We start from the raw sequence: 16,208 nt of genomic DNA on the forward strand, positions 1-16,208 counted from the left end.
TACTGTGTGCTCCGCAGAGTCCCTGACTCAGCCAAGTAGAGGATTAATGAATAAATGGTTGACTAAACCAGCACTAGGGTTTAAGAGGTACGTTCTTTATTGTGTTCCAGTTCAAAGGAGGTCAGAGCAGGTAAGGCACAAGCTGGTAATGAAAGCTGACAAGTGTCAGGTGCAATTCGCCTTCAAGAACTCTTAGGAACAGACAGACGAGCTAGAAGGGAGATCCGTTCCTGGGGGTGGCCTGGGCTGCTTACTGAACCACTGGCATTTTTGTGACTGAGCGGTCAAGGGTCACATTCAGGCCCATTGAACTCGGACAAGCCAAGGCCAGGTCCTATGCACTTACCTGGGTGTCTTGTCCTGAGGAATTTACCATATTAAGTTCAGGAGCAATGAAAACAAGTAATGTTGACTGGCCAGTGAAATGACTATGGCTCGATGAGCTTGTGATCTTGGAGAATTGACTTAGTGTATACCTTTCCTTTCCATCATGGGTTCCTCTCCCTTCCTCCCCCACCAAAGAAAAAAAAAGATATTTTGGAGTCCCAACCCTCAGTCCCTCAGAATGTGACCTTACTTAGAAATAAGGTCTTTGCAGAGGTGAAGTTAAAATGAGGTCATTAGTGTGGGACCTAATCTAATACGGTGTCCTTAGAAATTTGGACTTGGAAGCAGACACACGTAGAGAGAAGGTGATATGAAACAGAAAGACAGGGTAGCCATGCCTATCTACAGGGGATGTAGCTACAAGCCAAGGAATGCCAGGGGATTCTAGGGATTGCCAGCAGGACCAGAAGCCAGAGAAGGAAAGGAAGGACTTTATCCTAGAGCTGTCAAAGAGACTGTGACCCTGCAGACATCTTGCTTTTGGAGTTCTAGACTCCAAAACTGTAAGACAATAAATTTTTGTTGTTTCAAGCTACCAGTTTTTGGTACTTGGTTACAGTAGCCTAGGAAAGTAGTACTCTTTCTTTTCTTTTTCTCCCCCCCTGCTTTTTTTTTTTTTTTTTTTTTTGACTAAGACTTTTCCAAATAGTTGTCCCTTTCCTTTCTTCTTCTTCCTCTTTGCTTGCTTTCTTATATATGCTACAGCAATTAATAGTTGATACTTGCCTGCAGGGTCCCTTGCTTTAGGAAGGACATTCCATTCCTAAGCCACTTGGAAGACAAAAGAGAGGCTCTTCTTCAGATGTCTGGGCCTTTTGGCTGTAGCTCAAAAGGGGGTCATTTTTCTCATTGAAATGGTTTGCCATCTCTACCAGGACTGGGTGGGAATGAGCCTTTCCTGTTGGAGTGCCGTGGGACGGGCCTAGCAGATGGCCTCTTTTACATGTTACTCCTCTTAGGGCTGGTGGCACAGATCCCTTCCTTTCCAAGGAAACTTAATGGATTTACCTGATTTCAGGGGACCCACGTGGGGCCATTAATCATGGTTCTTGTGGCTGAGAGTTGCTGGCTTCCTGCCAGGGAGGTGGGATGTTTGTCTGGTTGTGGACCTGGACTGGAGCTCATTGCCAAGGTGATCTTCAGAGAGGAACAGTCTGGCTGATGGTTGCGGGAAGTGGTATGAAATCATGGAAGGGAAGGGAATCGGCTACAATGAGCACAGTGTGATTCAGGCACGTGTTTGGTTTAAAGGTGCTTTTTTTTTTTTTTTTAATTATTCCAATAATGTTTTTCTTCTCTTAATTATTTGTTTCTGCATTAAGCATTTATCTCACAGCTGCTCTGTGTCAAGTGCTTAGCTAGTGACAAAGAGACAGGAGGGAAGCAGTACATCCGGATGTGACAGGTAGCATGAAAGTCCTGATTATTGTCCACAGTGCAGGTTAGGCAGAAAGGTAACTTTTACCTGGGCTGGCATGGAGGGAGTTTCAGGAAAGCCTTTATAAATGTCATAACTGAGGAACACCACCAGAATAGAAGAGCTGTATTCCTTGATATGGACAACATTTTACACTTAAAACAAAACCAAAAACCTCTCTTCTGAAGGTATCCTGTACAGCCAATGAATTCTCCATCCTCTGCGGATGACTGCAGCCCCGTGCTGTCCATAGCACCCTCCTCAAAGCAGACTCTGGCTTGCCCAGTCTCTGGCATGCTATCTTCCAGACCATTTGAAGCCTGGGGACAAAATTATTTTTACTTTCTTTCCAACCTGCCAAGATAATGTTCAGTCGTGTATCCACCAAAATACAGTCCTGCAGAGGAATTTTGCCCAGTGAAAATGAAGTGAAAATAAAACCGAATGAGCGGGGATGGACGTGTTCCTAACACGGGCGTGCTGTGTCCCCGTGGGCAGAGGATTTCCTGACACCACAAAGCAGGCATTTCCAATTGGAACATAAAGGTGTCCCTGGGGCTGTACCCGGGAACTGAATGAAGTCCCTTGGGGAAATAGGAGAAAGAACATTTTTTTTTTAAAAATTATGTTCCATTAGCCACCATATAGTACATCATTAGTTTTTGATGTAGTGTTCCATGATTCATTGGTTATGTGTAACACCCAGTGCTCATCACAACACGTGCCCTCCTAAATGCCCATCCCCTGTGGAATCTTAAACTCTTAAATTTGGTTTGGTTTCCAAATCTTACCTTGTTAGAGACTCAGGACCTTGACGTCAGAGCGCCTTAGAGCAAATCCGCTCTTCTTTATTCAGAATGGTATTGGAAGGTAAGTGAGATAATCCTTGTCAAGTGCCTTTGTCACTTGATGGGAAGTGTGGATCCACCTCTCTCTCTCTCTCTCTCTCTCTCTCTCTCATGCACACATTTGTATCACTTGCTGCTCCTGCAGTATGGTGAGTCATATACTGAGACTCATGACTGAACCTAGATTTTCTGATTCTAAAACCTTTCATTTCATTCCGTGCCTTATACTATTGATTACAGAATGAAATCTATTATGCAGTTTTATTTACTTATTTTTGTGCATTGATTTTATATCCTGACACTTTACTGAATTCCTGTATAAGTTCTAGCAGTTTTGGAGTGGAGTCTTTTGGGTTTTCCACATATAGTATCATATCATCTGCGAAGAGTGATAATTTGACTTGTTCTTTGCTGATTTGGATGCCTTTAATTTCCTTTCATTGTCTGATTGCTGAGGCTAGGACCTCTAGTACTATGTTGAATAGCAATGGTGATAATGGACATCCCTGCCGTGTTCCTGACCTTAGCGGAAAAGCTTTCAGTTTTTCTCCATTGAGAATGATATTTGCGGTGGGTTTTTCATAGATGGCTTTGATGATATTGAGGTATGTGCCCTCTATCCCTACACTTTGAAGAGTTTTGATCAGGAAGGGATGCTGTACTTTGTCAAATGCTTTTTCAGCATCTATTGAGAGTATCATATGGTTCTTGTTCTTTCTTTTATTGATGTATTGTATCACATTGACTGATTTGCGGATGTTGAACCAACCTTGCAGCCCTGGAATAAATCCCACTTGGTCGTGGTGAGAAGATTTTATTTGTGTACTTTTGAGAGAGGGAGAGAACAAACGAGAGAGCACAAGAAGGAGCAGGAGAGGGAGAGAGGAAGTGAACTGCCCCCTGAGAAGGAACCCCCAAAGCGGGGCTCGATCCCAAGACTGTGAGACCACGACCTGACTGGAAGGCAGATGCTTAACCGACTGAGCCACCCAGGTGCACCTATTATGCAGTTTTAAAAGATGATACAGCAGCAAGCTTATCGACTCTGGACAGGTGCAGTGATCTGGGCTGGTATGCCGGTTGACTGAACCAGGCCAGTCATTACAGTTTCTTCATCTGTGAAATGAGGGAGTTGGTCTAGGTCATCTGGAAGGTTGCTCCTCTTCTCGACGTTCTGCATTTCTGGGTTGTAATTCCTCCTAGACAGAGTTTCAGGGTTCCTGTGTCCACATTTCCAAAGCAGGAGAGGATGTGTCTGAGAAGGGAGGGAAGAAGCTGACCACAACCAGATAGTAGTTAGCATCCACGGACCCATAAATATCTAAGCTGGACGGAAACAGGGCTTGAGGGGAACTTAAGGATAGTACTAATATATATTTTATAACATTTTATGGGTATCTTTCCAAATACAAAGCAATCTTCATGGGCGCCTGGGTGGCTCAGTGGGTTAGGCCGCTGCCTTCGGCTCAGGTCATGGTCCCAAATACAAAGCAATCTTCAGTGAGTTTAGTTTTGGCTGATTAAAAATATAAATTTGACTCTGGCTTCTGCCTAAAAGGAAGAAGAGCATCACTTTCCATCCTGTTAATGAGAAAAAAACAGCTAATTTATAGAATCAAACCTCTCGAATCCATCAAAGAGCCAGGGTCAAAAAAAAAAAAAAAAAAAAAAAAAAAAAAAAAAAGCCAGGGTCATAGTACATCCAACTGGCCCGAAATATATAGAAAACAAGACTTCCAAAAAAAAAAAAAAAAAAAAAAGCACTATATGAGTTACAGCTCACTTGTAGTGGAGAATGGTGGAAGATGGCTTGCAAGGCAAAGGGGTAGGAAATACTCAGCTAACTTTCTTCACTCATTTTTAAGGGTTGATTGTTGCCTAGTACTGGTGTGAAGAGCTCATGGTTACTCTTCACCCAAGGGGAATTTGCATCAACTCATAGGCCTTTCAAAACAGAGCACCACCGGGACTCGTGAGATCTTCTGACAGCGAGGCTGGAGGCCAAAGCATGCCTTCTTTGATGGTCTAGGCCTGGGGGAGGGGTGGCTGTCATGGTTAAGGTCAGGTACCCGGACTCATGTCTTCTAAGGAACACAAGACTGCACAGCTGGGCAAGGGGGAAACATCCTGTGCTTTGAGGGCTTAGGTGAAGACTCATTGTAACATGTGGAGAGGAAAAGAAAAAAGTCTTTTGCATCTGGAAGAAAGGCAGGGAGCCACCCTGGATCTAGACAAGTAGTGGTCTCTAAACAGCGGGGACAGAGACAAGATCACTGAGAAAGCCTGACTTCCAAGACCAGAGGACACAGGATCTGCCTAAGGCTGAGGTGGAGCAAGAGGGAAGAACACTTCCTTGCACTCCCCCAGCACACTCCCAGGCTAGAAAGCACCTAGTATCAAGCAGTTGCAGTTAACCTGTGGGGGCAGGGGAAGCATGGGTGGGGGAGATGCTGTGAGTCCTAGGGGTACAGAGAAGTCTGCAAGAGGGAACAGGAACATTGAGATACACCTCCCAGTGACGCAGACCCCAGCCTAAAGACAATGTCATTCTAGAGGAATCGAAAACTGTGGTGCAGCAATAAAACCCAAGCTAGACCAGTTTCAGACGAGACTGATGTCCGACACCACACTGATGCCCGAGCAGAAGGGATGTGATCAGTTTCAGGTTTAAGCGTTATTTCCCTGGGACTCTACTGCACATGATGTCCAGAATCCAGCAGAAAAATAGGAGAGGCACAAAAAGCCAGGAGGAAAACAATCTGTAGTGAGAAGACAAAGCCATTAACAGAACCAGGCCCAGAGATGACTCTGATAGGGAATTTAAAATAACTGATAAATATTTAAAGGCTTCAGTGAAAAAAGTGAAGAGCAAGCATGGGGTATTTCAGCAAAGAAATAATTGCACAAAAGTGCTAAGAAAAACAAAAATGAGAAGGAAGACAACAACAGAGTTAACGGAGATGAAGACGGCCTTTAATGAGCTCATCAGTAGACTCAGCAGATGCAAAGGAAGAGTAATTGAGCGTGGAGATAGGCCATCATATTGATTATTGATTTTCTGTGTTTTACATTTATTGGTTGATTTTCCTCCTCCAATCTTGATTTATTATTTGGTTTCTTCTACTCACTTTGGGTTTCATTTACTCTGTTTAGTCTTCCTTTTTTTTTTTTTTTTTGAAGGTTGAAGCTCAGTGAGCTGAGTTTATTGAAGAAAGAATTTTCTTCTTTTCTAATATTGGCATTTTGTGCTATAAAAGTACCGTTACCCTTACGTATGTTTTAGTGGCATCTCAGATTTTTCGATGTGTTATGTTTTCATTTCCATTCAGTTCGAAGTATGTTCTGCCTTGTCTTTTGATTTATTCTTTGATTTTAGGGGTTATTTGGAACTGTACTAGTTTCCACGTATTTGAAAATTTTACCGAGATCTTTCTGTTGATTTTCCTTTGTAGAATTTGAATTGTAAATTTACTGAGGTGTTTTTTATTTTTTTTTTTTTAATTGTTTTTTATGGTCCAGAATTTGGTCTGTTTTGGTTGGTGGCGTTATTCAAACTTGAGAGATCCTTGCCACTTTTTTATGTATTTTACCCATTTGGGAGAGGGCAGGGTTGAAATCTCCAACCCTATTTGTAGTTGATGTTTATTTATCCTTTGTGGTCCTACCAGTAGTATTTGCTTCTTTATATTTTGAGCAAATTTCTTTAGGCAATATAGAATCAGGCCTCCCTCATCAAAATCTCACTAAATCTGCCTTCTTTTTTACTAGGGGCATCAATTTTATAGATTTTTAAATCTTTCACTTTATGATTTATTTTCTCTTTGTCTCATCTGGATTTTTATTGTTGTTACCTTTTCTATCTCCTTTGGCCTTCTTTTTTTATGATTCTGTTTTATCTTTTCTAACTCTTGGGCTTGTTATATCAGTCTTTGCTTTATGGTTTGTAGCATACACCTTTATTTATTTATTTATTTTTAAAGATTTTATTCATTTATTTGACAGATAGAGAGAGAGAGAGAGCATAAGCAGGGGGAGTGGCAGAGAGAGAGAGGGAGAAGCAAGTTCTCTGCTGAGCAGAGAGCCCCACACCGAGGTCAATCCCAGGACCCTGGGAACATGACCTGAGCTGAAGGCAGAGGCTTAACCCACCAAGCCACGCAGGCGCCCCTGGCCTACACCTTTAACTTACTGCGTTCGGGTGATAGTACACAACCAATACCATATTTCCACTTCACCTTTTCCGACTGTTATACTCCTGTGTACGTGTGCTGAAATCTTCCTCCTCCACAGTGAGCTCTTCTCGAGCCTTGAGGGCTTTCTGCGGGCTCTGTGGGCATTGAGTTATTTTTGTGCCTCTCCCACATAATCTCTTGAGAGAATCTGTAATGTGCAAAAGAAACGCTTCCATAATTAAAACTGCATGAATAAATACGGGTGTGTGAACATGAGTATTTTCAGTTAGTTTAATAATAGCGATCACTTTAACAGATACAGACAACCTTTTAAATTTAGGAGTGTCTGGAGGTAGGCCTTTAAAATTAAGTTGGAACTTTTTGCAATAAGGCAGCTACTAGGACACTTTGCAGCAAGAAGGAAGATGCCAGACTGCTGTAGGTCTTTCTTTTCTTGAAATACCAGATCGACATAAAATGCATTAAAAAAAATTAATCTTCAAAGTGAAAGAGTACAATTTTGAATATGCTTGCTGACTTTGGGGGAGAGTTTCCAACTCTCTTTTCCTTTTAAAAAAGGACAAAAGTGAAAAACATCTTTTGTATTAAAACATACTCACGTGAAAATTGGATGTATGTGAAATTTTTCTTTTACTCATTCATGGGATTGCTCTTAATTGTATAGCCGATCATTTGTGGTTTCTTTAACAGGAAAGTATTTTTTTCTTGCTTTTATGTTATCTTTTTGTTTTGTTTTGTAAAAATGCCAGAATAAATATTTAAAAACAGAAATCTAAGAATTTTTCATTAAAAGTGATAAGTGAGATCTTCTGGAAAGTCAAGGTGGAGTATTGCAATGGTTTCTTTTCTGATGCTTGGGGCTTGAATCTACTTTTTTAAAAAATAAATGGTATAACATGTAAGGAAACCACAACAAAGTTTAATTAATTCTTACATACCCCCCAAGGAATAAAATGCAGTGTGGTTATGAACAGAATGTGAAAGCCCTACAGATTTTTTTGCGCCTGGTACAAATTAACACTTGTTTGGGGAACTGAAGTTCTCCATTTATTTGGTTCACCCACTGATTCCTTGTCATTCTCTTCAGGAGAACATTTGCAATATTTCTGAAGCTTGATTAAGGCCTTACTGAATCAGTAATTTGCAAGTTAAAACTGACCATTTTAGCCAGCCTTCACAATGCAAGGATGAACCAGGGATTAAAACCTTAATGCCTTTTCTTTAATTTGAGGGAGGATAGTGTTCCAGTTATCTTAGAAAAAGAGGAAGCGGGATTTGCCTTCAAAAGATGCTTTATATTTTGGATAGAGAGTCAATACAAAGGTGAGATCCACCCGATTTGAATTGGTAAAATATGTAAATCCTTGCCTGCTGAACTGTCAGAGATTAATGTCTGAATAGGAGTAGGAAGCGCCAACTGTAAAATTATACAGGGCATGGCGGTTACCCCATTCGCATAATGGGGCTTGATTTAGAGGCTCTATTTTAGGGTTGCACATAAAGCACCCAATGCAGAAAGCCGAGCTTTGTTTAATGTGTCCGGGGCAGTGCCCTAATTTTCTACAACACTATTCACTTCCCTCCTTTAAGAATGAATAACACATTTTCTTTATGGAACTCTGTGCGTCTTTCATTTGGGAGCAATCGCATTTCCAAACTCCTCTACTAGATTCCTCTTTTGTTGCCTTTTTGTAATGCTCCTAGATGATGGTAAATTGCATTGTCTTCGTTGCATTTGTCTACCCACGCAAAGAACAAGCAATACCCTTTTTGACATGACATAACGTAGCCCTTTACACTTGACAGATGGGAAAGTTAAGACCTGGGAAGTACAAGCCTTGCAGTTCTGATAGAGCTGGTTGTCCCATCTCCATCTTTGCTACCCAGCGAGGGAATTTGTCACCTGAACGGATGTCATCATATGTCCTTTGGCTATCTCTGGAGACTTAGAATTCATCTCATTTCAGCCGGAGCTCAGAGGACTGTATTGCAAACATGGATAACCTAGGGACTGTAATACCTCGTTTCAATTATTATTGGTGTTTTATCATTAAGGCTCAACCTATTCAGGTAACAAAATGCAAGATTCACTGTCTTTTTTTTTTCTTTTTAATACAATGTTGCTGTTGGCTTCTGCAGTTTAACATTTATGAAGTCCTTTTTGAATTTTGTTAGTGGCTCCATTTTATTGTTTCAGACGATTTTTCTTTTCATCGAGAAGTCATTTGTGTTAGCAAGACTCTTGGTTGCCAGGGTCAGACTCCTAACCCGAGCTCGCTGAAGCATCACGGAGATGTATTGGTTCATAGTCTCTGTAAATCCGTGGATGGATCTGAGTCAGATGAGGCTGGGTCCAGGGCTCAGCAATGTCAAGTCGGTGACCCTCCGTATCCCGGTCCTCTTTATCTCTGTGCGATCTCATTCTCAGGCTGACCTTGGCGGGTGAGCAGGTCAACAGCAGCTTTGTACTCACATCACCCTGGCGTGGGCAACTTGGTCGCTTCTGGAAGAAGCCCTTCTGGAAGAGTCTGTTCAGCCAGTCTTGAGTTTCCTCTAAACCAGTGCCTTTAGCCAGGGACACGCGGTACTCAGGTGGTCAGCCTGTGTCCCATATTCTTCCCAGGGTCAGGGGACAGGGACAGCCCCAGTTCACAGAGCAGCTAGATAGCAGTGGAGGCATTTTCTCGAAGAGGGCACAAGAGTGTTTTTATCACAAATGGCTAAAGCCACCACTTGAAGATTTACAAGAGCCACTCAGAGTTACATAAAAATGTTAATTTTCCATTAGAAGACATATTATTGTAGACTCAATGACTCATCAGATAATTCACAGTGTATTTCCCTCTTTACCCTCACACTTTGATTGTTGGCAAAAAGGACAAAGCCATTAAAGAAAAAAAAATTAAAAAAAATTTTTTAAAGATTTTATTTATTCATTTGATAGAGACAGAGAGAGAGAGACAGCACAAGTAGGCAGAGCAGCAAGCAGAGGGAGAGGGAGAAGCAGACTTCCTGAGGAGAGAACCCGTGGGACTCAATCCCAGCACCCTGGGATCATGACCTGAGCTGAAGGCAGATGCTTAACCGACTGAGCCACCCAGGGGCCCTAACCGCCCTGCCATGTTTTTTAAAGGAGTCATTTCTCAATTTCACATTCAGATACTGCCCTAGCATCTCCATTCAGCTAGTCTGATAAACTCACACGATTTGCAGCTGTCATTTGATTTCCCAGTCTCCAGCTACCGGGAGAACCCCTTTCAGGCAGAGGCTAACATTTGATTTCCGTTCCAGCTGCGTCTGCCACGGTGTCTGGCTGAGTGCAGGTGTTCAGGGAAGGTGCACCCGATGGCCCGGTGAGCTAACGTGGGGCACGCACCTTGTCTGGAGGGAGGTGCCAAGGCTCTGAAGAGTTATGTAGCTCGAGTTATGCAGACTGTGTGTTGAAGTTGGCACACTGTCCCCAGTTTTGGGTTTTTAAAATGTTTCTTTCATTCTTTTACTTGGCTGTCCGTCTGTGTGTGTGTTTGTGCCAGTCTGCAGCTTCCCGTCTCTCTCTGTGCTCAACGACAGGACTGAGAGCCGTGACATTGGTCCCACAATGGGGGCAGGGGGGCAGTCTCAGAGCTTCTGGGCAGTGAGGTGGTCCAGCCTTCATGACAATAGAGTCACCTCTGGGGCCATCTTTAGGAACATACTGTGTGGCAGGAGTCAGGCTGAGTTGAGCCATGTACTTCTCATCGAGCTCCAGCAAAATGGCAGATGGGGGACGGTGTCCCCACTTGCTCGTCACCGTGTCTTCTGAGCGTTCTCCCCTTTACCCTCTTCATTGTATGACCTCAGTTGCTGTCCTGCCAGGGCAACCAGCTTTGCCTCTCACTCTTAGGTGTCTGGTGCTCCGCTCAGATACCTTTGTTACCCCCAGTGTTGGATGAGAACCGATTAAGAACAAAGGCAGAAGCTTCCAGATTCATATGAAAACTTGCCTCTCTGTTTTTAAAAATTACAAATCAGGACTCACAGGGAAATATTAGGGTAACTATTTCTCCTATTTGAAGAAATACCAGCGTGGCAACTTTATCACCTAGAAGGTAGCAGTATGAGTCAGGGTTGGATCAGAGAGATGGAACTAGTGAGATTTATGCAGCATAAGATTTATGCAGCAAGATTTATGCAGGGAACTGGCTTATGCTGTTGTGGACGCTGGCGAGGCAAGTCTGAGATCCCTGGGGCAGGCTGTCGGGAAGGGTCGGCTGGAACTCTTGGCACAGACTGAAGCTGCCGTCCACAGGTAGAAGTTCTTCCTCCTCAGGGAAGCCTCACCTCACCTGGTCAGGTCTTCTCAGTGGGTTGACTCCAGTCCACCCAGATTATCGAGGATATGTCTGCACTCAAATGATTATGGACTTAAAATAATACCTACAAAGTACCTTCGCAGCAACTCCTGGATTCATGTTTAGTTGAGTGAAGGTGGCCCATAAAACGGACAATCAGTGTGGTCAGATGGGAGTTCTTGTAGATTCTCTGTGAAGCCATGAAACTGTTTTAGGCCCTTGGGATCCTTCACTGACTGAAACAGTTTCTGCTCTTATGGCATTTGTATTCTAACGGAAGATGACAGAAAATAAGATAAATAAAATACATAATTTTGTAGTGGTTATAAGTAGTGATGAGAATAATAAAGCGGAGGAAGGGACTACACAGTGAGAAGTATGTACACGGGCAGATCTGGCCCCACAATTTGTGAGGCGCAGGGCACAGTGAAAATGCAGTGTCTCTCTTCAAAAAGTCGAAAAAATTGCCACCAAAAATACTGAAACATAAAACTTTTTCCTTTCTTCCTTGAATTTCTCTCTGCGATAGTCAGAGTGATTTTTTTTTTTTTCTTTCTGTTTGGCTTTTGCTATTTTATCTGTTGTAAGCAAAGAAAAATTCAGAATTTAGATTATTAACACAAATCTGCCATTCCTCATTAGGTTGTGCAATGCCCATTTTCAATGCAAATATAGAAGTGGAATCACTGAAGTCACACGATCTGCATTTCTTAGTTCATGGGTGTGTCTCAATGTTGTGCTTGCCAGAGCAGTGGAAACACACTACGAACCCAGCTCCTCTGTTTTTCTTTCATCTCTAAGACATGCACGTTCTCCCCACACTTTACCTTTGGTTTGCGGATTCCTGAGGAGGGATGGATGGGAGGAGGAGGAGCTGTGGTTGTCCTGCCTGTCCCTTTCCTTCCCTGCTGTCATTTTTAGTATAAGTGGTTGCCTACTGCAGGAAAAGTCATGCAGATAAAAGGGATATGCTAGAGTTCCTTGAGCACTCATGTTAATTAGGATACAACTGACTTCTTTGTGCACTTGAAGCAAGTTCTACTTCTAAGCATGGACTCTTGGGGCTGTCAGTGCTCTGCTTACTGAGCCGTAGGCTTAACACCTTAACACCTTGTGCTCACTTGGCATCCCATTGAATTTTTAGGCATCAGGAGATGCTCATACTGTGTATATTTCCTCTATTCATGTATGCACACTGCCATCTCATTGGACTTTGCTTATGAAATGCAAGCTCAAAGGTACAGTTATGAGGGATTTCAAGATTTTGACTTTAACCCAAGAGCATTAAAGCAAGTGTGGAGCTTCCAGAGCATGGGACACTGTTGCGACGGAACAGGTTGCTTGCCCGTGAAGCCGTCTGTGCGTGTCTGTGTGAATGTGTGCACACATATGCTATTTTACATAATGTTGATCAAGAAGGACTGTCCCATAAGGTGACATTTGATCAAGGTCCTCAAGAAGATCAGGAAACCAGGCAGGCAGTTACTAGGGCAGGAGTAGCGTGTTCAGAGGTTCCAAGACACATGAGTCTTTGCCTTATTCTCAGAAGAATAAAGAGGCCATGGTGGCTGGATCCAAGTGAGAGGGTAAAGGGTGGGAGATGAGGTTAGAGAAGCAGAGGTCCCTGCATGGTGCATGAGCCATGAAAGGGACTTGGAATTTTTCTGCGAGAAAAAGGGAAGGCTTGGGAGGATCTTAAACAAGGGGTGAAATGCATTGATTGAATCTCCCTTTGGCTGCGCTGTGATAATACTCTGCATTGGGACAAAGTTGGAAGTGGTTGGACCAGACGCTATGGTAGACCAAACAATGATGGGGCCTGGACTGGGTGTATACGCAGCAGTGATTAAATATAGTTGGATTCTGGGCATATTTTACAACCAGTGACAATGGGAGCTGGGTATAAAATTGATATTTACCTAGAGTCCAGCAGATGAAATGGTCTATTGAGAAGTAGTGAAATTTCTAAAGTTCTTCAGCCAATGCATGGCAGAACTGGGGAAGGAGAGCAGGAGTCTTGTGTTCTTTTTCACTGGGTCTTCCTTTCTGTTAGCTCTAGACTGCATCCCACTCCACCCCCACCACCCCCCAATTGCTCTTTTAACATTCTCTCCTGAACATCTTCCCTTATTTGGCTGAAATGGGCCTGGTGCAATCTCTAGGATTCTATCTCTATAAATGACTTTAAAGAACTTCTCAGAGCAAGGTCCTAGGTGATTCTTCTGCTACCCTATATTTCCGTGGTCTCATGGTGGGGGTTGGCCGTCTCCCATAGTGTCACATTAGTGCTGTCCTGACAGTCTTTTTCCTGCATTTTCTGAAGTATCTCTTGACCTCCCCTCATAAAGCAGAGTTCATAAAACAAAGATTTTCCTCCTGGGTTTGATGTACAGTTGTGCCATGTACAATGCCCAAAACTTTAGCTGTAGTTGGCTTGCTTATTTATGTATTTATCTTGCTTCTCAGCACTTTCAGACCATGCTGAAATCCAAGCTGAATGTCCTGACACTGAAAAAGGAGCCCCTACCAGCAGTCATCTTCCATGAGCCCGAGGCCATCGAACTGTGCACCACCACACCCCTGATGAAGACCAGGACTCACAGTGGCTGTAAGGTATGTGGCATGTGGCTAGCAGGGACTCTTTTGGTGGGACAAACCAAAGGACATGTAGCCTTAGGACACTTGTTTCCCAGTGGTGACTTTTGAAAGGAATGAAAATGTAACATGACTGATGAGCTTCGTTGAGTGGCGGTGGGATGAACTCATATCTGCTGTATTTTTAGCAATCCAACCACTCTCCACTGTTTCTAGGTAAAGACATAAGTTCTAGGATGTGTGAATAAAATAGTCTTCTCACTTATATTTGCTGTAACCCTGTGGAACTTTGGGGCTCCCCAGAAAAGTTCTATCCTTAGTGATATTTCCTCCCTTTGTATTTGCACTCCAAATAAAACACATCTTAAAGAATAAAAAACAAGTTTCTCAACAGTGTACTTCTCCATTGGGGGTTATTTTGCATTTTTGTTTGGCTTCAGCTCTCAGAATTGATACTGATATCCATGCCTCAGAATCCATTAAAAAACATTTTTTCTCATCTATGTAAACTGTAATGCTGACATTAAAGAAAACCTAGAAGTGGAATGTATAATTTTGGTAGGCTTTTGGGTTCTTTCTTGCATGATATTCTTTTTTACATGAATTGATGAATAAAGCAATCAGTTCAGGAATAACAAAGAAAATATGTTTATGCATATTTTGTCATTAGCTATTTTTTTTGAGGAGTAAAAAATTAAGGGGCAGAAATTTGTTTTGAGTAGTGAAAATAAAATAAAACAGAAATGTATGTTTGCATGTGGGTTTCTATTATAATCTTGTAGACAGACTCCTTCTTGCGTTTCTAGGTTAGGGAAGTCTTTCTTGCCAGAATGTTCCATCCCCTCTCCCATTCTTGCACCGCTATGGTCAGATTGGAGCCTACAGAAATCTTGAGTGATGGGTGTGTACACAGAATTCCACACGTGTTCATCCATCCCACAAATACCCAGTGGGTGCTCAGTGTCTACCCAGCACTGGGGACAGTGGGAACAATACCCACCAGCATCTTTGTAGGGTTTAACTTCTAGCTGGGGAGAGGGAGGAGAGAGTACAGGTAAACAAGCATTGGCTGTTGAGAAAGCCAGTCAGGAATAACTTGTGGAAGAATCAGGCAGAAGAGACAGGGAGTGTTAATTCTCAGAGGTGGAGATAGTCTGTGTGTGCTTTGTAATGGAGAGGGATGGGCAGTAGAACCCAGAAGTTGAGAAAATTGTGTTCTGTGGTACAGTCAGGCAAGAGTCTGGGTATAGGATGAGTCTTGTCATTGCAGTGGCAAACAGTTTTGACTTTCTTCTAATTACTGTGGGGAACTGTCAGATTTGGGCAAGAGAGTTAGTTATATGACTCCATCAAAAAAAGAAAAAAAAGTGATTTTAAATGGTAAGTACGCTAAGGTGAACTTTCAGCTTCCAGAGAGCACTTGCCAGAGGCTCTGTTCCAACAGGAGACAGGGGATCCATGCAGCTGGCCTTCGGTCCCCATGTGCGCAATGCTTTTGGTGAATTGATGATACAAAGAATTATAAAAATACTCATTAAATTTGAAAGTGATATGAGATCAAATTGTGTTATACATACTTTAGAGATTTCCTAGAGTCCTTTTGAATTCTGTTCCTATTGGGGGAAATGGTCCCTCAAAAGCAAGATGAAGTCATTAGGGACAAGTGAAAGGAGGAGAGGTTCGTTGGATAAAGGCTGTGGAGTGTGTTTAAATGGGGGGGGGGGCGGGGAAATGCAGTTACAGAATAAAAGACCCAGCAATCCAATCGGGATATGGAAGAAATTGTGTGTGTGTGTGTGTGTGTGTGTGTGTGTGTGTGTGACACACACACACACACACAGAGAAATATTTGCTAGAGAGAAAGAAATACTGCTAGGAGAATAAAAACCTATCGTTTTCCTTAAAAGGAGCATAAGGTTTGAGATTCATGGAGTAATTTTTCTGTGTGTATTGCATTTGGTTGTGTTTGCTTCTTTTACCTCTAAAAGGATGTTGGAAAGAGCAGAAGGAATTCAGAAGAGCACACAAAAGAGAGTGAGTTTGCCCTGGCATCAGTGGGTCTAGCTAGACAAAGGGAGATCATCAGTGATTTCACCGGGACACAGGGAAGAACTTTGGCATTCAAGGTGTAAAACGCAGTCCACTGGGCTATAGAAAGTTTGTGAACTCGCCATCCCTAGAAACCTTGAAGATGATATTCCAGGTGTGGATAATCATGAACTGGAATCAGGGATCTGAGCCAACTCCAGTTTTAAGATTCTCTTTGAAGGAAGAAAACATCCAATTGTATCCTTCTTCAACTTGTATACTATAATGCCCTTTATACAGTTATATTTTAACTTAAACGCACTGGAGTTACATTCTTTAATTCTCAATGACAATCTCATGTTTGTGTTCAGAGTCACATTCTTTCGATAAACAACAAAAAAGTTCCATG

General features: G+C 42.5%; 1 protein-coding gene across 1 annotated transcript in view; it reads left to right on the forward strand.

The window, feature by feature from the left end:
* PID1 (phosphotyrosine interaction domain containing 1) overlaps positions 1–16,208 on the forward strand; it is a 231,426-nt gene that overhangs the window by 90,787 nt on the left and 124,431 nt on the right. The window contains exon 2 of the mRNA XM_059167804.1: positions 13,643–13,789. Coding sequence (XP_059023787.1) covers positions 13,643–13,789 — 147 coding nt within the window. The remainder of the gene's footprint in view (positions 1–13,642; positions 13,790–16,208) is intronic.

This window comes from Mustela lutreola, chromosome 3, assembly GCF_030435805.1.
Source record: "Mustela lutreola isolate mMusLut2 chromosome 3, mMusLut2.pri, whole genome shotgun sequence".
Lineage (NCBI taxonomy): Eukaryota > Metazoa > Chordata > Mammalia > Carnivora > Mustelidae > Mustela > Mustela lutreola.